At 38.3% G+C, this 19,583-nt stretch overlaps 1 protein-coding gene across 2 annotated transcripts in view; it reads right to left on the reverse strand.

Moving 5' to 3' along the window:
- COL5A2 (collagen type V alpha 2 chain) overlaps nucleotides 1-19,583 on the reverse strand; it is a 157,938-nt gene that overhangs the window by 16,789 nt on the left and 121,566 nt on the right. For both annotated transcript variants that reach the window (XM_071747792.1, XM_071747791.1), the window contains 25 exons: nucleotides 19,314-19,367; nucleotides 18,650-18,694; nucleotides 17,403-17,456; nucleotides 16,503-16,547; nucleotides 13,828-13,881; nucleotides 12,360-12,458; nucleotides 11,881-11,925; nucleotides 11,674-11,772; nucleotides 10,819-10,872; nucleotides 9,682-9,789; nucleotides 8,993-9,046; nucleotides 8,405-8,503; nucleotides 7,656-7,709; nucleotides 7,126-7,224; nucleotides 6,963-7,016; nucleotides 6,810-6,863; nucleotides 6,453-6,506; nucleotides 5,846-5,899; nucleotides 5,473-5,517; nucleotides 4,155-4,253; nucleotides 3,224-3,331; nucleotides 3,046-3,099; nucleotides 1,346-1,399; nucleotides 1,175-1,228; nucleotides 100-153 (listed from right to left, as the gene is read on the reverse strand). In XM_071747792.1, the coding sequence (XP_071603893.1) occupies nucleotides 100-153; nucleotides 1,175-1,228; nucleotides 1,346-1,399; nucleotides 3,046-3,099; nucleotides 3,224-3,331; nucleotides 4,155-4,253; nucleotides 5,473-5,517; nucleotides 5,846-5,899; nucleotides 6,453-6,506; nucleotides 6,810-6,863; nucleotides 6,963-7,016; nucleotides 7,126-7,224; nucleotides 7,656-7,709; nucleotides 8,405-8,503; nucleotides 8,993-9,046; nucleotides 9,682-9,789; nucleotides 10,819-10,872; nucleotides 11,674-11,772; nucleotides 11,881-11,925; nucleotides 12,360-12,458; nucleotides 13,828-13,881; nucleotides 16,503-16,547; nucleotides 17,403-17,456; nucleotides 18,650-18,694; nucleotides 19,314-19,367 (1,647 nt within the window). The remainder of the gene's footprint in view (nucleotides 1-99; nucleotides 154-1,174; nucleotides 1,229-1,345; nucleotides 1,400-3,045; nucleotides 3,100-3,223; nucleotides 3,332-4,154; nucleotides 4,254-5,472; nucleotides 5,518-5,845; nucleotides 5,900-6,452; nucleotides 6,507-6,809; nucleotides 6,864-6,962; nucleotides 7,017-7,125; nucleotides 7,225-7,655; nucleotides 7,710-8,404; nucleotides 8,504-8,992; nucleotides 9,047-9,681; nucleotides 9,790-10,818; nucleotides 10,873-11,673; nucleotides 11,773-11,880; nucleotides 11,926-12,359; nucleotides 12,459-13,827; nucleotides 13,882-16,502; nucleotides 16,548-17,402; nucleotides 17,457-18,649; nucleotides 18,695-19,313; nucleotides 19,368-19,583) is intronic.

The raw sequence follows: 19,583 nt of genomic DNA on the forward strand, positions 1-19,583 counted from the left end.
GGCTCATGTTCCAGAAGACTTCAGATTACTCATAAGGAAGGAAATGAAGTATGTCAGAGCATGACTGAAGGAAACTCATTAGTGTTACAAAACACATACCGGAGGACCAGCAAAACCAACAGCACCAGTTGGGCCATTTTCTCCTCGGGAACCCTGGTCAAAAAAAAAAAAAAAAAATTAAAATAATTGTATTTAACATAAAAAAGTCTTTCCATACACAGTATAATTTGCTGTTAAATATACCAGAAAGGATGTCAACTTTACTGTCTTAAGTGAGGTTATGTTTTAGGTCTAGTAATCAGAATCAAATGATCTTTTAATCACAAGATAAACAATGTTAACTATGATGGTAGGATCTGCCCTTTGTTCAATACTGCACGTAGACTTTTTCCAATTTAGAGATGGAAGGCTTGTACAAGCACTAAAAAACACAACCAGAGAAATTCTGCTCACGAGCACTTGCAGTGCTGGCAGGATTAGCCACAGGGCACACACTTAATAGTTCAGAGATTTATTCTTCTGCAAGGTCAGAATGGGCTATTAACTGCTTCAGCTGAGCTTTCCACACAGTGTTTGTTTGGAAAAGAAGCAGCTGAAGGCTGCCAAACTCCAGCACTCCCCAGAGGGGTGGAAGCTCTTCCAATTTACACTGGAAATAAGGCTGTTCTGATTTATGGCAGAGACAGCATCAGTTCCAAGCAGCATGAAGGATCTAGAAGGGCTGAGCCTCTAACTCTCTAATCAAAGCCAACCCTTAAAATCCTTAAAATCACAAATAGACAAAAGATGCCAAGAGTTAGAGTAACTAGATGAAAATTAAGATACACTTCCACACTTTATCTGCCTAACTATTTGTCTGTGTACCTCAGGAGCTGGTATGGGAAGGCTTTAAAAAAGATGCAAACAATTTCAAGTGGTGGCATAGCTTCAGAGCAAGGTAAATGAGGGTAACTCTATGTAAAGATTGCCCTAAAACAAGAATAGGGCAGAGGAACAAAACCTGCTAATACTTTTGCAGGTGCACAGCATCAAGAGAGGAACTAGAGTTTTAGACTATAAAACAGGGGGAAGAAAAAGAGGAAAATATCCCAGCAAATCAGAAAAAAACTGGAGTTTGGGTCAGCATTTGATATTGTTAACTTATGCTAGGCAAAAACCAAACATGTTTACTCACAGGGTTTCCACGGGAGCCAGGAGGACCAACTAGACCTCGAGGACCTGGTTCACCCTTAAAATGAAATTAAAGGTTATTTCCCAAGTAACTGATAAGACAAGAAGCAAAAGTGCTAATAATTACAGCAATATTAAGAAACCTGAGTAGGTAATGATACAAAAATCTGCTTACCTTTTCACCAGTGGGACCTGCTGGACCCATCGGACCTATTGGACCTGGAAGACCCTTTTGTACAAATTAAGATAAAAGGAAGTTACAAATTTGATGCTTCAAAATGGTTAATTTTAAAACTTTCTTATGCTATATTCCTATTGATTTTCATTCTTTAAATTCTTCTTTATGCCTGAAACCTTGTTGGGCCTTTTTTACTTAAAATTTACTTGCATTTCCTCTCCCAGTGACCAAAATCCCATATCTCAAAAGCACTGCTTTCATTCATTCTCTCCTTAACTAAATTAATCTTCTATTTTATGCAGCATTTAGGAATAAGACCAACAAAGAAAAAAGCCCTGGCTTTATTTTGCACTCCCAGAAGGAAATTCTACCCCTTTTTGGTAGTATTTCATGGTTTAAATTAATTTTAATGTTCATTTTTGCTTTTGAAGATTGTTATCTCAAAAACACTTAAAAAGTGTCCCTTTTCTCTTCAGAGGGCAGTCAGGTAAATCTCTCCATCCAAACCCATCAACTGTGGGTTTGATCTCTCCATCCAACCCATAATGATCCTGCAGGACTCTTCATACTATCTTCTTCTATACTTAGATATCCCAGTTACACTTCTCTTTCACTAGAAGCAAAGTACCCCAAATCAAGTTTATTTCACATAGAATTTCCCCATCCCAAAAATCTGCACTGGAATGGAGTTCAAACTGAAGAGAAAGATAATGAAGATGGCATTAACAAAGGAAACAGCTTCACCAGCAGTGATCTTGTGATTGATACCAGAGATGTCTGCAGACAGCTAGCTCTAGGGTTTACATTTAGTTCACCACTACTTTATCCATCTGGTTAGCTAGAAATTTCCCTTTCAATGACCAAGAACTGTTCTGGATAGAGATACCTGCCACACACAAAAAATTCCAGCTTAGAGCTGCTACCTGTGAGTTAGTGCTTCTGAATGCTGGAGTTTCTCTAAAAAGTTTCTCTTTAACTAGAAATTTAGTCCAGTCAGAACCCTCAGCATTTCCACATGTCTGCCAGTTAGTACTCTAGCTGGGCTGCAGAACCCAAGAATCTCAGACAGATGCAGTTATGTGAAAACCAACTCAGCTTCTGGGAAGAGAATACAGTCATCAGGTGTATGGTGAAGCCAGAATATTTGGGATTATGGAACAGAAGTGTGTGTGCAACATGACTTGAACACACTGGATTTACTGCCTGTGAGCAGACCAGCCATGGTGCTGAAAGCTTTCCAGAAGTGCCAGTGACTTACTGGTTTTGTCAGTTTCAGTACATTTACAGGAATTTTCACCTCTGAAACTCAGGACAGACCATGAGTAACACAGTCCAAACTATAAGGAGACACCTGCCTTGGTTCAAGAGTCAGAACTGGTGGGTCCACGTTTTGGCTATTTACTTCTGCCTGTCCCTTTTTTCTTATTTTTACTACTGTCAGCTTAGGTGAATCCCAGGTGAATATGCTGCTTCTGGGACTCCCTTCCATCACTGACATCTTCATTCCCTTTATTGATGACACAAAACATGGGCTTGGAACACATACTTCCCAAAACATCTTGTGTTTCAGTATGTTTTCAGTCTTGAAAAACTCAAAGGGTCTTGAATTGGAGACTGAGTTGATCTGTGTACCTCTAGCACAATAAACTATTTAGAGTGTGGAGAGGAGGTCTGAAAAGAGTGATAGATTTACTTACTCTTGCCCCATCATTGCCAGCTGTACCTTCAGCACCCTTCTCACCTACACCACCCTATGGAAAATAACCAAAAATTCAGAATCAGGGCACAGAATGCTGAGTAGTCCATACCCTGGAGCAACTATGGTATTTAGAGACAGGTGATTCTCCTCCAGACAACAGAAATAACCAGACTTACTCTATCACCCTTGGGGCCAGGTGTTCCAGCAATCCCTCTTTCTCCAGGCATACCTTGAAGACCTGGTGGGCCTGGATCTCCAGGTGTCCCACTGGGGCCTGGGCTTCCCTGAAAAGAAAAAAAAAAACAAAACAACAAAGAACAAATTGTTGTCTATTCATCTTTGTCTCTAGGCTGCAGAACATGCTGTGCCTCTGCTGAAGTCTCTGGGGTAGAGTTTTATGTAATAATTTTCTCTTGGATGTTGTTCATGTCCAAATACTTTTCCTGTTGTGTTACTCAGGGTGTTAGATGCAATACTGAGCCCTTCCAAATGCATTAGGATTTTCTGAGATGGATGAGAAGAGGCTAAAAAAGAAGCTTGAGCATCTTCCTAACTTGACTGTAACATCACATGGGTGTGTTACACAAAGCAGCTACAGGGAAAGGTTGCCAGGGGCAGAGATGCTTTATTTATGCCTTGTTTCTCACAGCTCATGTCCAGTATTAGAGGCACTCCCTACCTGGGCTCATCTTCCTCAGCCAACTTGTATCAATTGCAGTTGAAAGCAGGGCATGCAGGTTCCAGTATTTTCTTTTAAACACAACCCTGCCAGGTATTGCTGTGTAAACTGACATGCTTCTCAAAAAGAAGCCACTGCCAGAGGGTTTTCTGCAGGTCAGAAATGTCTTTGCCCCCTTTTATTGAGAAACACAAAAACCATTTTGAACTTCAGGCCTGTAGGAAAATGGGATTTCTCAATATTTTAAGATCTTGCATGTTATTAATATTGTTATGCTGGAATAAGATGTACATCCCTCTGGAACCCTTATATAAATAAGATACCTTTCCTCAGAAGACCTCCCTTTTATAACCAAAACACCTCTCTCTTTTGTGTTCATGCAGATGATGGGAATTCACTGCAGCAATACCCATCTCCAGCCAGCTCACCTTGGCTCCATCAGGACCATGGCCTCCAGCCATGCCCTTTTCACCTGGCAGTCCTGATGCACCTGGTTCCCCTCTCTCCCCTGGATTGCCACGTTCTCCCTAAAAATGAAAAAATTGATGATTAAATTATTTGCTTATTATATTTAAATATATATTAAAATTATTTGCTTTTATATTTGCTTATTTAGAAGTCTGCATACAGATAGACAAAATCCTAATCACACCATAAGTGCAGCATGGCTATTTGAACCAAGTCTAGGAGACCAGATGAATAAAAAAAGGGAAGGACAGGAAAGGGGAAAGGAAAAAGGAAAGGAAAAAGGAAAAGGGAAAAGGGAAAAGGGAAAAGGGAAAAGGGAAAAGGGAAAGGGAAAGGGAAAGGGAAAGGGAAAGGGAAAGGGAAAGGGAAAGGGAAAGGGAAAGGGAAAGGGAAAGGGAAAGGGAAAGGGAAAGGGAAAGGGAAAGGGAAAGGGAAAGGGAAAGAAAGAAAAGAGGAAAGGAAAGGAAAGGAAAGGAAAGGAAAGGAAAGGAAAGGAAAGGAAAGGAAAGGAAAGGAAAGGAAAGGAAAGGAAAGGAAAGGAAAGGAAAGGAAAGGAAAGGAAAGGAAAGGAAAGGAAAGGAAAGGAAAGGAAAGGAAAGGAAAAAGGGAAAAGGGAAAAGGGAAAAGGGAAAAGGGAAAAGGGAAAAGGAAAGGGAAAAGGGAAAAGGGAAAAGGGAAAAGGGAAAAGGGAAAAGGGAAAAGGGAAAAGGGAAAAGGAAAAGGAAAAGGAAAAGGAGAAGGAAAAGGAGAAGGAAAAGGAGAAGGAAAAGGAGAAGGAAAAGGAAAAGGAAAAGGAAAAGGAAAAGGAAAAGGAAAAGGAAAAGGAAAAGGAAAAGGAAAAGGAAAAGGAAAAGGAAAAGGAAAAGGAAAAGGAAAAGGAAAAGGAAAAGGAAAAGGAAAAGGAAAAGAAAAAGGAAACTGAAACGGAAAAGGAAACGGAAACGGAAAAGGAAAAGGAAAAGGAAAAGGAAAAGGAAAAGGAGATGTATGTTTTTATTGCTAAGGTAGAGGAAAAGCATATTGCTCAGCAGACTAAAAGCTGTCATTTCACAGATGTAAACCAAAACACTCAGCAGCTGGTACTCAACACCTGAGCTATAAAACCACTGAAGTTTTCATAGAGACCACCTTAAAACATATCCATGCTTACAACCATTTTATTAGTGGGGAAAAAAAGGTCAAATATTCACTTCAGCTGCTGAAGTCCATATTATTTATATCAACTTTCAACTTCAGAGAACTGTTGGGAATATTTAAACTCAGGAAGAAAACACTTACCCTAGGGCCCAATGGGCCAACAGCTCCAGGATCTCCAGGCACACCCTAAGCAGAACAGAACTCAGCATTAGAATGAAAGCATTATTCATGGCTTTATAGTTATGGAAATTAAGAGATAAACAATTTCATTTCCAAAGTACTGTGAATGCAGATGGTGAATTCTGAGTGTTATCTGTCCATGGTAAGTGGGTAGTCCTACTCAGCACAAAAAGATGGCTGGAATCTAGTAATCACTTTATCCAAAAGCAGTTCTGAGACAACTGGCAGGCTACATGAGTACATATTTTGAAACAAAATGAGAAATTAAACTACAAAGAGAAGAAAAGGTAAAACCACCTTATGAAGTGAATTCATTAAGTTAGACAGAAATTACCTGGTCACCTGGCTTGCCTCCCTCACCTGGAGGACCTGGTGGCCCAGGCAAGCCCTGTAGAAAAGTAAATAAAATGTTCAGTAACATGACAAAAAAATGATGTAAATCTAGATTTAATTAAGGCACCAAAAATATGAATGTAATATCATACAAGAGTCTGCCCTCAAAGATCCCCAATCTGAAATAGTTCTATGAATATTTCACCAAAGTGCTTCCCTTTACTCCAACTGAGATGGCAGTACTTTAACATTTGTAGGACAGATGCATATCCACCCTAAAAATAAAGTTCTCTCTAAACAGAGATTTGATTGATATTTCATTACTAAACAATTCTTTTGCTCAATATTTAGATCATCTTTGGAAAATCTCCAAATCTGAAAACCCACAAGGGTTCTCTCAAGGGATACAGAGCTGGTATTTAAGCCTTTGCCAGTTTAGTGCAGAGCTGATGTGAAAGCTAAGTATCTCTGATTATTCTGAGCATCACTGCCTCAGCTCTGAAGCTGTTTTCTTCAACATTACTCGATTGAATTTCTCCAGTTTAAGTTGATAGAGATGTGGCTGTTTTGGTTTTTTTCTTTAAAACAAAAATAATGAGCACACACACCTGAAACCCTGTAGGACCTGGAGGGCCTTGTTCTCCTCTTTCTCCTGCCAGACCCTACACAAAAGAAATTAATAAGTACACAATAGATGAATACAGGCAGATTTCACAACATTTGTTCTCCCCTAATGTGTATATTTTCTTTTTTTTTTTTTTCTTTTACATATGCCCTATCTAAAAGATGTAACAAGAGGTATCATATTTCTTTAAGATCCCCCATTTTTCAGGGAATTTTTTTTTTTTAAATGATCTTAGGATTCTTTTGTTTGGAATAACAACTGACACTGAAGGTAGATAAAAACAGAAGCAGGAAGGAATCATGAAAAGATGGAGCAAGGTGAGTGGTAACAATTAACTTACTGGTGGGCCAACAGGACCAGAAGGACCAACTTCACCATCTTTACCAGGGGCTCCCTAAATTAAAATAACATGGAAAGAAGTCTTTTATAGTGAACAAGTGTAACAGAAAAACACCATTTTCTGTCATCAAGTGACAGTGACAGTCACACTCACTCTCTGCCCGGGCACACCAGCATTTCCTGCTTCTCCAGGTTTTCCAGGATCACCCTAATTAGCAGAAAGAAATGTGAATATTTTCAGATACTGTTTTGATCCACTAAAATAAATGCAGGTGGTTGGAGCTGAACAGATCTTGGGCACCAGATGCCATACTCACACTACCACCCTTTGGCCCAGGAAGACCCATGCTGCCTGGCTGACCTCTGATCCCAATTGAACCTGCTGGACCTGGACGTCCATCTTCTCCAGGAGCACCCTGCAGAGAAAAAGCATTTTTCACATCAAATTGGAAAAATGTTTGTTGTGAATTAAAAAAAAAAACCACATTAATCTGGTTTGATGCTGCTATTATCAGGAAAACTATCTTTAAAGCAGACATAGCTTTAACCATATTGCTGGATTTAACTAAATACCAAATTATCATCATTGAGCTATTATGTACAAATATCTTATTAGTCCTTAAAAAGATATTTAGAAAAGATATTTAGTTCAAAATGGTTTAAAAATATTTCAGCAGCTGCTAAACAACAGATACTGCTACACAGACAAAAGTAAATGTTAGGAAGTGCACACATAGAAGATGAACCTTCAGAAACCAAGGAAATTCAGCTTAATAAAAGTAATTTCAATAAGTTGAGACAAAATTACTGTTTGCTTCCCAAAAAGACTAATTTTTGTGTCACTTACCAAGGGGCCAAGTTTTCCTTCAGGGCCTTGAACACCTGGATTTCCTGTCAAACCCTAAAAGTGGGAATAATATTGGTGTTAAGTTGTGCACACAATTCTAGAACAGAGAAATATAAATAAATCCAAAAGATATGCTCAGTGTTACAAGAACTAAGATATTCTTCACACAAGAATATCTTCTTTGTATCAAAACTCCTCATCATCACTTCAGTGCTTCATCCCCCACTCTCTTTGATCTTCACTTTTCCTGTTCTTCCTTTTATTATTTTTACAATTCTTGAGCTTCTCACAGTCTCATCTTTATTTCTGCCAACATTAAGTAGTGATCTGTAACACATCTTATACCTGTGGCCCCTTTCCTCTCCTGCAGTATTCCAAATCCTCCCCAAATATTTTTTCATGAAAAAAATCTTTAGATGGCATTCACCACTCAATTATGCAAGTTGTCACCAATCTAACCTTCAACTCCTATTATTGTGGCAACTACATGCTTTAAAAGCACACATGCTTCACTTGCATTAGCAGTCTCCATCAGGGCTCTTTCTCCTTTTTTTTTTTTTTTTTAAGAAAAATGCAGTCTGTGCTTTCAGCAGTGAAAAGGCCAAGTATTTTGGCCCTGACCCATTAAGTAGCCCCACTGAAGCAAGTCTGCTCTTCTGTCACAGCTTCTTAATTCTGCAAAGTTCATTGCTGCCCTTTGAACATGTAAAAATGTCATGGTTTGGAGTGTAGTGCTGTTAATTCCTTACCCTTGCACCTGGGAGCCCAGGTTCACCAGGGCGTCCGGGATCTCCCTGACCTCCTTTGGGACCAGAAGATCCTGCTGGGCCACGCTCCCCTTGGGCACCCTAAAAAGATACCAAGTTAACCAAGTTACCAAGCTACTAGTTAACAGGTTGTGATCCCAAGAGAACACCAACAGTAACAGAAGACTAACACAGGACCTGTTTTTGCAGCCAGAGTTCTAATCATTAATACTTATTATCATCTTATTCCTATTCCTTATTAGAGGTTGCATCTGCCATAAAACAAATTTATATAAGGATTTCAAAATTCCTGTATTTTTACCAAGAGGCAATTCACAGAAATATTAGGCAGAAAAACTAGACTCCAATTAGAGATTAGAGTCATATATTTATTTGTTACTTTCAAAACATTAAGACCCCTTTCTGGCATTTGTCAGTTCCTTTTGATCCTGCTTCCTCCAGTGATTTTGAGGGTTGGCCCATTTGCCAAGAAGCATATTTTTAAGTGGAACACTTTCCTTCTATATGTCTGCATACATGTAAATTTTTAAAATTACCCAAATAAAAGACAAACTTTTCCATTTCATTTACCTTTGGTCCAGGCAAGCCATCAGAACCTGGAAAACCACGATTACCAGGAGGACCCTAGGAAAAGCCACAGATACAAGATTATAATCTTAATTCTTACATTACTTATTGCAAAAAAGTACTAAATTTATGATCTGTGAATCCAGTTTATCTCCTTATGACTTTCTTCCTTCAATTCTCTACACTTGTTTTTTTTTAACCACTTGCAGTGGTAAAAACATCAATGTTTTGTTCACAGATGTTGAACAGCTCATATATGAACTTCCCCACTGAAAACAAGATGGTCATTTTATAGGAGGTAAGCAAAAAAAAATCTGCTGATTAGCATGTCATATTCCCATCACTTCTGGTACCATACTAACACAAATTAAAATACTCAGGGTAAAAATAATGATGGATTTCTTTGCCCCCAAAATAATAATTTGAAGTAAGATCTATTCAGGATGTGAAAAAAAAATAATCATGCCAGATTTTTAAATCCTGATCCTCAGGGTATCATTTTCAAAATTAATATATCACACAAGACAGCATCCTAATATCATTCACCTGGTGGAGACACAAATTAACTAATGTTAAGAAAACTGTTTTACTTCACCCACAACAAAGCTGTAAGGGTATTCATGGTTAGGTCAAGAGGTTTTTCAGCTTAGCAGTGCCTCTCCCAAGACAAAAAATTCCTTTGGATTGCTTACCCTCTCTCCAACAGGACCTGGTGGACCTACTGACCCTGGATCACCTCGAGGACCTCTTTTCCCTTCTTCACCTATAGGGCCAATGGGGCCCTGGGAACCTTGTGGACCCTAGGGAAAGTAAAAAATTTTTTAAAAAATAACTGTTAAGCTCTTGGTTTCTTAGGTATATTGAAACAGGTTGTCTTCTAAACATCACAAATATTTTTCCCAAAAAAGGAGAAAAAAAAAAGATATTTAGTCAGTTAAAAAATGCAACTTTTCAGCAGCAGCTTTTCTCTTCTACAATGTTTAGAAGCTAAGGTTTCAGTAAGAAATGCACTATGCATAAACTTGCTTGTTACAATCACCTATTTGCTCAGACACAATATTTTGTATTTATAATTATCAACTGGACAAGCATCAAAGAATTCCAATTTCAGTGGGACCCTACTAGAAATTTTCCAAGAAGAGTACAGCCAGTGGTAAGGAAAACATCACCTGCATATTTTTTGTCAGTTACTACATGATCATTTAACTAGTGAGAAAGAAAAACCAAATATTGGTTGACAAGTCAAACTCAGTCTAACTGCAAAACCACTTTTCTTCCCAGATTCACATGGTTATGGCATAAACTTAGCCATGTTCTCAACTAATCTTTCACAAAGATTAGCTGTGGGCTAAGCAGCTATTCATACCATAGATGTATAAATATTTATATTATTTTAATGTATGAACAAAATATTATTAATATATACAGAATTGTTTAAGTATAAAATGTATCAAATATAAGCTTAAAAATAAAAAACATTAGCACACAGACCTGTGTGCTTTGAAATGTCCAGGATCACATGGATCTATTTCATAAGAGATGGAGAAATGAGAATACACTTATCCAGTGTGTTATGGAATCCTCAGTAGATGCAAGAGTTCTTTTTCATTTCCTTGAGTCCTGTGAGGCCTATCCTGGGGAGATGGTTTATAACCTGCTTCACCATTCATTGCCAGTCCTGTTCTGCCAGGTTCACTCTGGTTTGTCTTCCTCACTAATTACTCATTACAAGCAACAGAAGCATCTTGAAAAGTTTAGGCATCTATTCAAGATACTCCTAAAAAGCTTTTGAGATTCTTTTTCATTCTGCAAAGCATATGGAGACTTACAGGTTCACCTTTGGGTCCTGCTTCTCCCTTGAAACCTGGGACACCAGGGTCTCCCTGAAAACAAACAGATTAATAACACCCACAAGTTTAAAGCTGCAGAAATCACATGCACATTTTGGATTATGCTTTGAAGCAGAAAAACATTCCCTAGCTCAGTAACTAGTTGTAAGCCATGAGATAGGATGCTTGTCATGGTTTGTGATCATCTAGTTCCAATCCCTCTGCATGGGCAGGGATACCTCCCACTAGACCAGGTTGCACAAGGCTTCATCCAACCTGGCCTTAAACATTTCCAGGGAGGGGGCATCAACACCCTCCCCACACAGCCTATTCTAGTGCTTTACTAGCCTCATAGTGAATTTTTTTTCCTAATTTCTAACCTAAATCTACCCTTTTTTAGTTTAAAACCATTACCCCTTGTCCTGTCACTACCCTCTCTAGTGAAAAGCCCCTCCCCAGATTTCCTCTAGGCCCCCTTCCTGTACTGGAAGGTTGTTATAAGGTCTCCCTGGATCCTCCTCTCCTCCAGATGGAACAACCCCAATACTCTCAGCCTGTCTTCATAGGAGAGATGGTCCAGCCCTTTGATCATCTTTGATCACCATTATTGACAAAAACTTCAGAGATAACTACAAGACAATTGTCAGTTTGTCCAAGTTTATACAGACACTCTTCCCAGACATTTCAGGCAAAACCAGTGTTTGGGGCACACAGAAGCCTCACAAGAGCTGAGTCTCAGCACACTCATTATCATGCTATTAATTTATGAGGAAACCAACTGCTAAGCACTGCTTTGGTTTCCCAGTGTGCCACCTTTGCAGGACATTTCAATTTCCACTGTGACAAAGACATTACCGGCTGGCCTCGAATGCCAGGTGGGCCAGTGCTGCCTTGTGGTCCTGGGGAACCAGGTGGACCCGTTAGACCAGGGGGTCCTCCAGTGCCTGGAGATCCCTACAAAGAGAATGAACAGCAAGCACAGTCAGGAAACACACTGAAAATAAGGAAATCAAATGAATATTCACTTGCACAAGTTGCTCAGCAGGTGACATGACTACTTACAGTAGGGCCCTTAGCACCTGGGGAGCCATCTGTCCCTTCAGCACCCTAGAGATAATGAATCAATCATTAAAATTAATTTTCATGAGGAGGGGATCAATAAAAAAAAGAAGATAGTTATTGTGTCCGTTTTTCAAGACCATGCAATAAAGGCAATTAAATAAATAGAGCAACTCATAAGCTGGGGAGCAAAGCATTTGAGTCAATGTGATTTTTAATCTTTAAAATCTTATGTTTATGTCTAAGCTTCTAGGCACTTTTGGGATTGAAACTCTCTCAGGCTGTGTAACTTTCAGTTTTCCAAGTTGTTTTAATGAAACAATGAAAAGTCATTTTCAACAAAATAAGCAAAAAACAAATGAATGAGACCTTTCCTTTCCTGGAAAACAAAACCCACTGTCTGTCAACCAGAGTATCAAATTCCCTGTAAAGAGGCACCAAGCACCAGGTGAGCACTGAGGAGCTGAGTTTAATGGACTTACAGGAAGACCTTGAGATCCAGCTGGGCCCTGGGGACCTGTTTCACCTCTCTGTCCTTGAGGACCTTCAGGACCACGAGGACCTGTTGGACCTGCTTCACCCTAAGATTTCACAAGATAAAACAACTGGAGATTATTTTGCTCTACAAACACTTCAAAGTGATTAAGAAGGAATATTGAGTTTCTAAGAGAAAAATGGTTCAGGTTTTGAAATAGCTTATCTTTAAAATTTATATATATTACCTAATTCTACTATTTCCATGTGAATATAAACTTTCAAAGTACAAACATAATTTTTCCTCAATGTATACAAGGCAACTTTCTACAGAGAAGCAGTACTCTATCCAAATCAGATGAAATATTTTAGATAGACAGCACTCTGTAAAAAAGTACTTAACTGTAATTTGACAACTATTTTTTTTTTTTTTTTCTTTTAGCTTTCTTAACAGCCAAAGCTTAAGGTTTCAAAATTATAGGACATCTAGAGGTTTTTTGCAAAGTAAAAGAAAAAACTTCCTCCTGGAAATTCTGTAGAATTTTATAAAGGATGTTTGCCATTTGGAACTGATTGCTGTTAATACCATGTTTTCCTAAGAAGTCCTCATCTTCATTTCACAGTCTGCTTAGATTTTGTGAATTCTAATCAGCTATTCCAACTTTACATCATCTGATGATCAACCCTGATCTCCTTTTCAGAAGCTTTCATTGATTCATCACATGGCAGCTTCTCTAAATATTTAGTTATTAAGTAGTGCTTACCCATACCAAACATTTTATGACATGCACTAAAAGGTCCATCCTTTAATTGTATACATAATGATAATCCTCTTATTAAGACTTGTTTCCAAAAAAAATGTTTTGTGATTGTTGCCAGCTTCACAACAACACAAAACATCTGCTGAATTTGGCTACCTGACTAATTGAGAGTTTCTTATTGCCCAATTTTTTTCCTGTCATGTTTTAGGAGTGCAAAGGAACAAAGGGGAACAGCTGGGTGGAGGGCAAGCATCAGACAAGTACAAGGAAGCTGCAGAAGTAGCCTTTTCTGTCTTCTTTGCAGACACATTCTCCAGGCTAGGAAAATAAAAAATTGAGTGCTTTCTTGCAAAACAAGAGAGGAAAGGCTCACAAAGACAGTGGAAGTTTTTCATTTCAGCCCAACCACACAGAGCCACATAAAGCAGTCAGCATCATCTGTTCTGATGAACTGCAATACATCTCTGCAGGGATGGAGGCATTTTTCTTCCCAGTTTAGGTCACCTCAAAAAAGTGTTGTCACCCAAAACTGGAAGTTTCAGCACTAGAAGGTACTTCTTCCATACTTTATTAAACCAGACCTCACAACTGAGCTTGTAATAATGCATCTTGTTATTCTTTGGATATACTGAACAAGATTCCTGAGGCACAGCATGACAGTCATGTTATAATCACAAAGCAAAAAATTAAAGATTTTTTATTCCAGTTTTTTTACCTTTATACCAGGAATACCTGGAAAGCCTGGAGAACCAGTTATGCCAAGCGGGCCCTGTAAAAGTCAGAGACACCAAGCTGTAATTCTGCAGTTCAAATGATACAGAGTAATCTAATTACTGGGCAAATAAGGTTCTGGGATAAAATGTATTTTTTAGTCATAAATCATTTGTTCGTAACAAAACCAAAATTACCATAAATATAATTTTTTTCATGGTGCACATACATTTTATGGAATTGTGGTGCAGTACCTTAATAACATATTTACTGACTTCAGCAAAGTTACAGCTCTTGGTTCAGCTACTAGTGACAAATTGCAATGCTGACAATGATATAGCAATTGTTTGGCAATTTTAGTTTTTAGCAAAATGTTATATCCTCTTTTCATATCTGTTATTGTGGTATGGTATTGAAAAGCTCAGATATTTGTTAAGCATTCACAATTCATCCTATAGAATGTAGCAAAGGAGAGCTTTTAACTCTTTTAAACTAAAAACAGCAATTTAGAAACAGGAGAAAAAGAAGTCATGTCTACTTTGAAACAATTGGGTTGCTAGACAATATTTTTCAGGTATGCAACATGACAAGGGAAAACATAATTAAAGGGCATGCAACTATCCTGCCTCATTGAGATTCCCAAATTCCCAGCCAAATTAATTTGCAAGCTTTAAAATCCAATTTTTACATCAAAATTCCAAGGCTGTATAGACAAAGAAAATACTGTGCAGATGCTCCCCAAACCAGTACAGCTCTTCCAAATATCATTATATTTGGAGACAGTCCATGCTGCAGGGCTAGCAGTGTCAGCAGGGCATAGCAGTGGTGTGGCTACACTAATTCTGGTTCCAGAGCCAAAATTCTTTGCACCATCTGCCACATAAAGCAGCCCCAGCAGTTTGCAGCCCTGCCCAGGCTCATGTCCTGGCAACCTGCACTGTGCATCCTGAGGTACCAGGTCACCAGAATCATGGTTTGGGTTAGAAGGGACTTTAAAGATCCTCTAGTGAAAGGAAACTTCAAGGGCATTCACTGGACTCTACCTGGATGGTGTGATGCAAATTTTCCAATAACAGGGTTTAGCATAAATATGGGAATTTTTCACACTTTCATAACACTTCTTGTGTTGAACAAGACATTCAGCAGACATTGCTAAGGTCCTGATAAACTCTCTGGATGGCGGCACACAGTGGTTACAAATATTCACTGCAGGGCTGTTCCCAGATGATTCCTCTTTATCTTTTCCTGATTTTGCTCTCTTTTTGTAAAATATTATGCATACTGAGGAAAAAAATGGTTTTTGTAATAAAAACAGAAAAAACAGAGCTGAAAAGCTTAATCAGAACAAGTTGTCCCACTGAGCATTTATTACAGACAATGTTTCTGCCAAGAGCTTGCACTGGATTTCTACAGAACTGATGTAACAGCTCACAAAGTATATTTTTGAAAACCTATGTCCCAGTTTATTGGACCACAAATATCAGCCAACCCTCTCTCTTGCTGAAGGAAAAAATCCAGAATTATATCCACTGCACTGACTCAAATACCAATACATTTCATTAACACTTCTTCCAATGACAACCAGATGGACTAAGTGCCAGGATCTCCCCTGTGACACTACCTGGGATTTTACCAAAAATGTTAGCCAACCAATGACCATGGCCAGCAAAGATGAGCTCAGATTTTATTCCAAAGAAAACTTTCAAGCTTCATGTAGAATTTCACGGCTCAGATCCCATCTTGTTTAAACTTTATGATTTGTTTTCAGCACTGAAAAATCTTTTCATTGTTTGAAAGTTTCTTCTAATGTTAGCCTTCTTTCATGATGTCCTAAATTGCTGCATTTTGCAGCTTTTAGACACTTATAATGACTTTTTGAGTTCCTATTACAGTAATTAAATTTTAATGAAGTTTTTCACAGAACATTCTGCTCACTGAGATGACATAAGTAAATTATTTTTTTTTAAGGACTTATATCTCTCTTAACCCCCTTCAAAATGCTCAGACAAACCTGCCTGCAATTGTGTTAATACTCTTTGTTTATTTGGTGTGGTATTTTGGGGGTGCTTTTTTTTAAGTGGAACATCACAGAGTGGAAAAGCTACAGGGCAGAATGGGCAGAAATTGTTAAATACACCCTAGAAGTAATACTTTCAAAAAGAAAAAAGCAAACAAAAAAACAATATCATATTTTTCAAGTGGAAGCTGGCCAATAAGACAAAAATTGTCATAAGCTTTCATTTGCAAAAGCAATACTTAATTAACTGGATATATGTGAATAACCCCACTGGCTTCCTAATAGTCATGTGAATGCACTTCATTACATTGAATGTACATATGTGAAGGCAGATAAAATGAAATTATAAAATGTTTTATATTACAGTGCATACACCCTGCATATCCCTACAATTGGATCTCAACTCACAAAAGCAGCAAAGCATCCACTCTCCAGGGCAGATGCCACTTCTCTGCAAATTAAGACCTTTAGATGCAGCAAAGTACAAAGCATGAGTTCCCAGAGGACAGCAGGAAAGCTGAAATGTGTAGAACAAGGAATCACTCACCAATAATTCCAGGTGCACTTAACTGTTGCCAACAATTTCTTTGTGCTTCTTTTGCTAGTGGCAAAAGGCAAGTGGGAAAGGAGAAACAGAATAGGTGATGAAAAAAGAAACTCACCATTGGCCCTGGCTTCCCAGGCATGCCATGCTGGCCACGTCCACCCTAGGTATGAAAATAGACAAGACAATGCCTATAACAACTCCAAATACTTATTTTTATTTCTTTATTGCTAGCATTTGTGATAATAGCTATGAATGCTAAAGCAATCAAAGAAATGCTGAATTGCAGAGCCCTCCAAACACTGGCACAGAAAACTTCTGGAAGAAATTATGCTCCCCTTTCTGTATTTTCAGAAGCCAATATTTTGATAGTGTCACTGTATAGAGCACATAACATAAACTGAACACATAAAAGTCACAGGGACAAAGGCCAGAAAAATCAACTCTTGACCCTGGATATAAAGCTGCAGAAACAAATTTCTACTCAAACATGATGTCATGTCAAGGCCAATTCCTCTTTCTGCTGAAAAGCAGAATAGTTTTTAAGATGAGGCTTTATTACTTGGAATTGAGTGATAAGATTTAAATTAAACAAAAAATCTCCATTATTTTAAACTTTTTTTTCCAGACAAAATCAATACATACCACTTCTAATTCAATAATTTTTGGTGAAACTAGCCTTTCAAGAGAAATTTCACAGGACCAGAGAAGAAAAAACTTCCTTATCACAGAAAAAAAAAGAAGTTGTGAGAGTATTTTGCCTCATGATCAGCTCTGGTATGAGCAATTCCATACAGCTAGCATTGTCCATTTAAATCTGATTTTGAATTTTGAACTTTGCAGTAAAGGTCTCACCCCCACAAAACTCTGCTCAGGACCTAAGGTTCTCTAAGCTACAGCAGAACTCACCATGGAAGTGTCTAGCAGTCACATAAAGAAATATTTTCAGACTTGGGGATTTAAATTTAAGTCAAAGAAGGGAAGAATTAGAAGGACAGAGAAAGAAGATCCTACTTACAGGGGCACCCTGTGGTCCAATTCGGCCTCTTTCTCCTGGCATCCCTCTAGGTCCCTTGAGGAGAGAAGAAAAGTGCATTATTTAGGAGCCTGTCATGGCAGAATAATGAAAAGGGTTACATAGTTCACTTGACTTCTTCCCCCAGAGTGGAGGGAACACATGTCACTCCATCTTTGGTTTTCATTTTCTTGTTTTTCTTTGCTTTTTACTTTTTTGTTTTAATTCTTGACTTTTCTTTTGTTTCAACCAAGCTTTGCACTGCATCACTCTCCAGCTATTTTCTGCTCAGCCTTCTTTGTTTTTATCAAGAACATGGTTAGGTTCACTAAGACCAGAAGCATGAGAAGGAGAGATGATGTGAGCAACAGTTACAGAACCCATCCATTTTTTGTCTTCCTGCAGGTATTGCTTATCTTGTCCCACAGCCAGAAAGAAGTCCCAGTTTACACAAATTCTTGCAGCCTCACAGGCTTCCCCAGTGGAAATTTAATAGACTGTCTCTTCTTCTGTCCCAACAGTATTTCCAGTTTCAAATACATTGGAATATTTTTTATATGTACTCACCAGAGTCAATAATGCTAATAATTACCATGGCTCATTCACAAACTTGGTTCCACTTCAGGGATATTGCATCCCACCTGACACAAGATTTGCAGCACACAGAAATGCCATCATCTGATATTAGAGAGGTGCTTTCCTTCCAGAAGCACTGCTGAGAGTCAGGTTTTGGCTTTACACACTGCTAGCAAGTATTCACTTGTCCAAAACCATATCTGAATGGAAATGACTCTGAATGAAAGTTCCTCAGTTTCATGCATGGTCATCCTCACCAAAACCTCCAAAATCCATGGTGTTCTTTGCTAGTGCATTTCTGGCCTAAATTATTCCATTCCTATCTCAGAGTAACCTAACCCAGGTTTCATCACATAAAACCCACTCCATATGAAGCCTCAACATGTTAAAAATATATCATCACCCTATGAAATGAGCAGGAAATCAATCACAAAACCTACTTTCAAGTTTCTGTTGGGTTCTGTTCTGATTTCTCATTATAATCTATGGCTGTGAATGGCAAAGAACAGTTTAGAGTTGACCAACTTCAGTGCAGCAGAAAACAAAGCCCTAATTAAGAGAAAGTCCAGCTTCATAACATCCAAGTACAGATATCAAAGCCTTGAAATTCCTCTTGGTAATAGCATTTACAATCTTAAAGCCAGTTGTGGAATATCCAGTGGCAGGACACTCACTAGAGGACCCGTTGGCCCCATGGCACCTGTTGGTCCTGATTCTCCCTAGAAATGAAGAAGAAATTATACAATTAGAGGAAACAGAGGAGCAGTACCAGTGAGCCAAGAATTCTAAGAGAATATAACTGTTAGGTGAAAAATAGTCAGCTGGATAAAATATATCCTCTCCCTTCTCCAATGTCTGTTTCTTTTAAGCCAATATTTTGCATGGTTATCAAAAAAAGAAGAGTTAGGTTTTAGTTATGCATTGCTTTATTAGAGTTTAGTTATTTTTATTATAAAATTATTAGACAACTAATTTTCATCTCTCAGTTTGGCCACTTAAAACCAACAAGATCTACAAACTTCCCAAGTGGAAAAAATTGCAAGATGTGCATGGGCTCTTTGGGAACAGACTTTGTTGTCTTCAGTATTACACAGGTGTCACAGTCAGTTCACCCTGTGATACCTTACAGGCTGAGGACCAAGTTCCAGCTGTGACTGGCACTCATGAACTCTCTTCCTGCATAAAGCCCAGAGAGCTCACCTGGACCAAACACACAGCAAAAAGCAAAACAAACACAATCAGCACAATCAGGAGAGGGTACAAAGACCTAATATCTTTCATTTTTTTGCCATAATAACCATGTGGTTAAGCAGTTAGTACTTCAGGCTATGAAAATACCTTTGCTCCAGCTGCTCCAATTTCACCTTTTGGACCATCAAGTCCTTTCAATCCCTGTAAGTTATAAAAATATGAAGAAATTAAATGTATACATGTACATCCAGAGAGCATTCCTACTATTATTGTTAAAATAACTCGATACTAAATTAAGAATGGATCTGAGGTGGCAAGAGTAAGAAAGGAAAAAAACCAGTATAAAAAACCCCAGCAGATGGAATAAATTTTTTAAACATTTCCTAAATGGAAACCATTTGTACAAGGTACATTTCC

This window comes from Heliangelus exortis, chromosome 6 (genome assembly GCF_036169615.1).
Source record: "Heliangelus exortis chromosome 6, bHelExo1.hap1, whole genome shotgun sequence".
In the NCBI taxonomy this organism is placed as follows: domain Eukaryota; kingdom Metazoa; phylum Chordata; class Aves; order Apodiformes; family Trochilidae; genus Heliangelus; species Heliangelus exortis.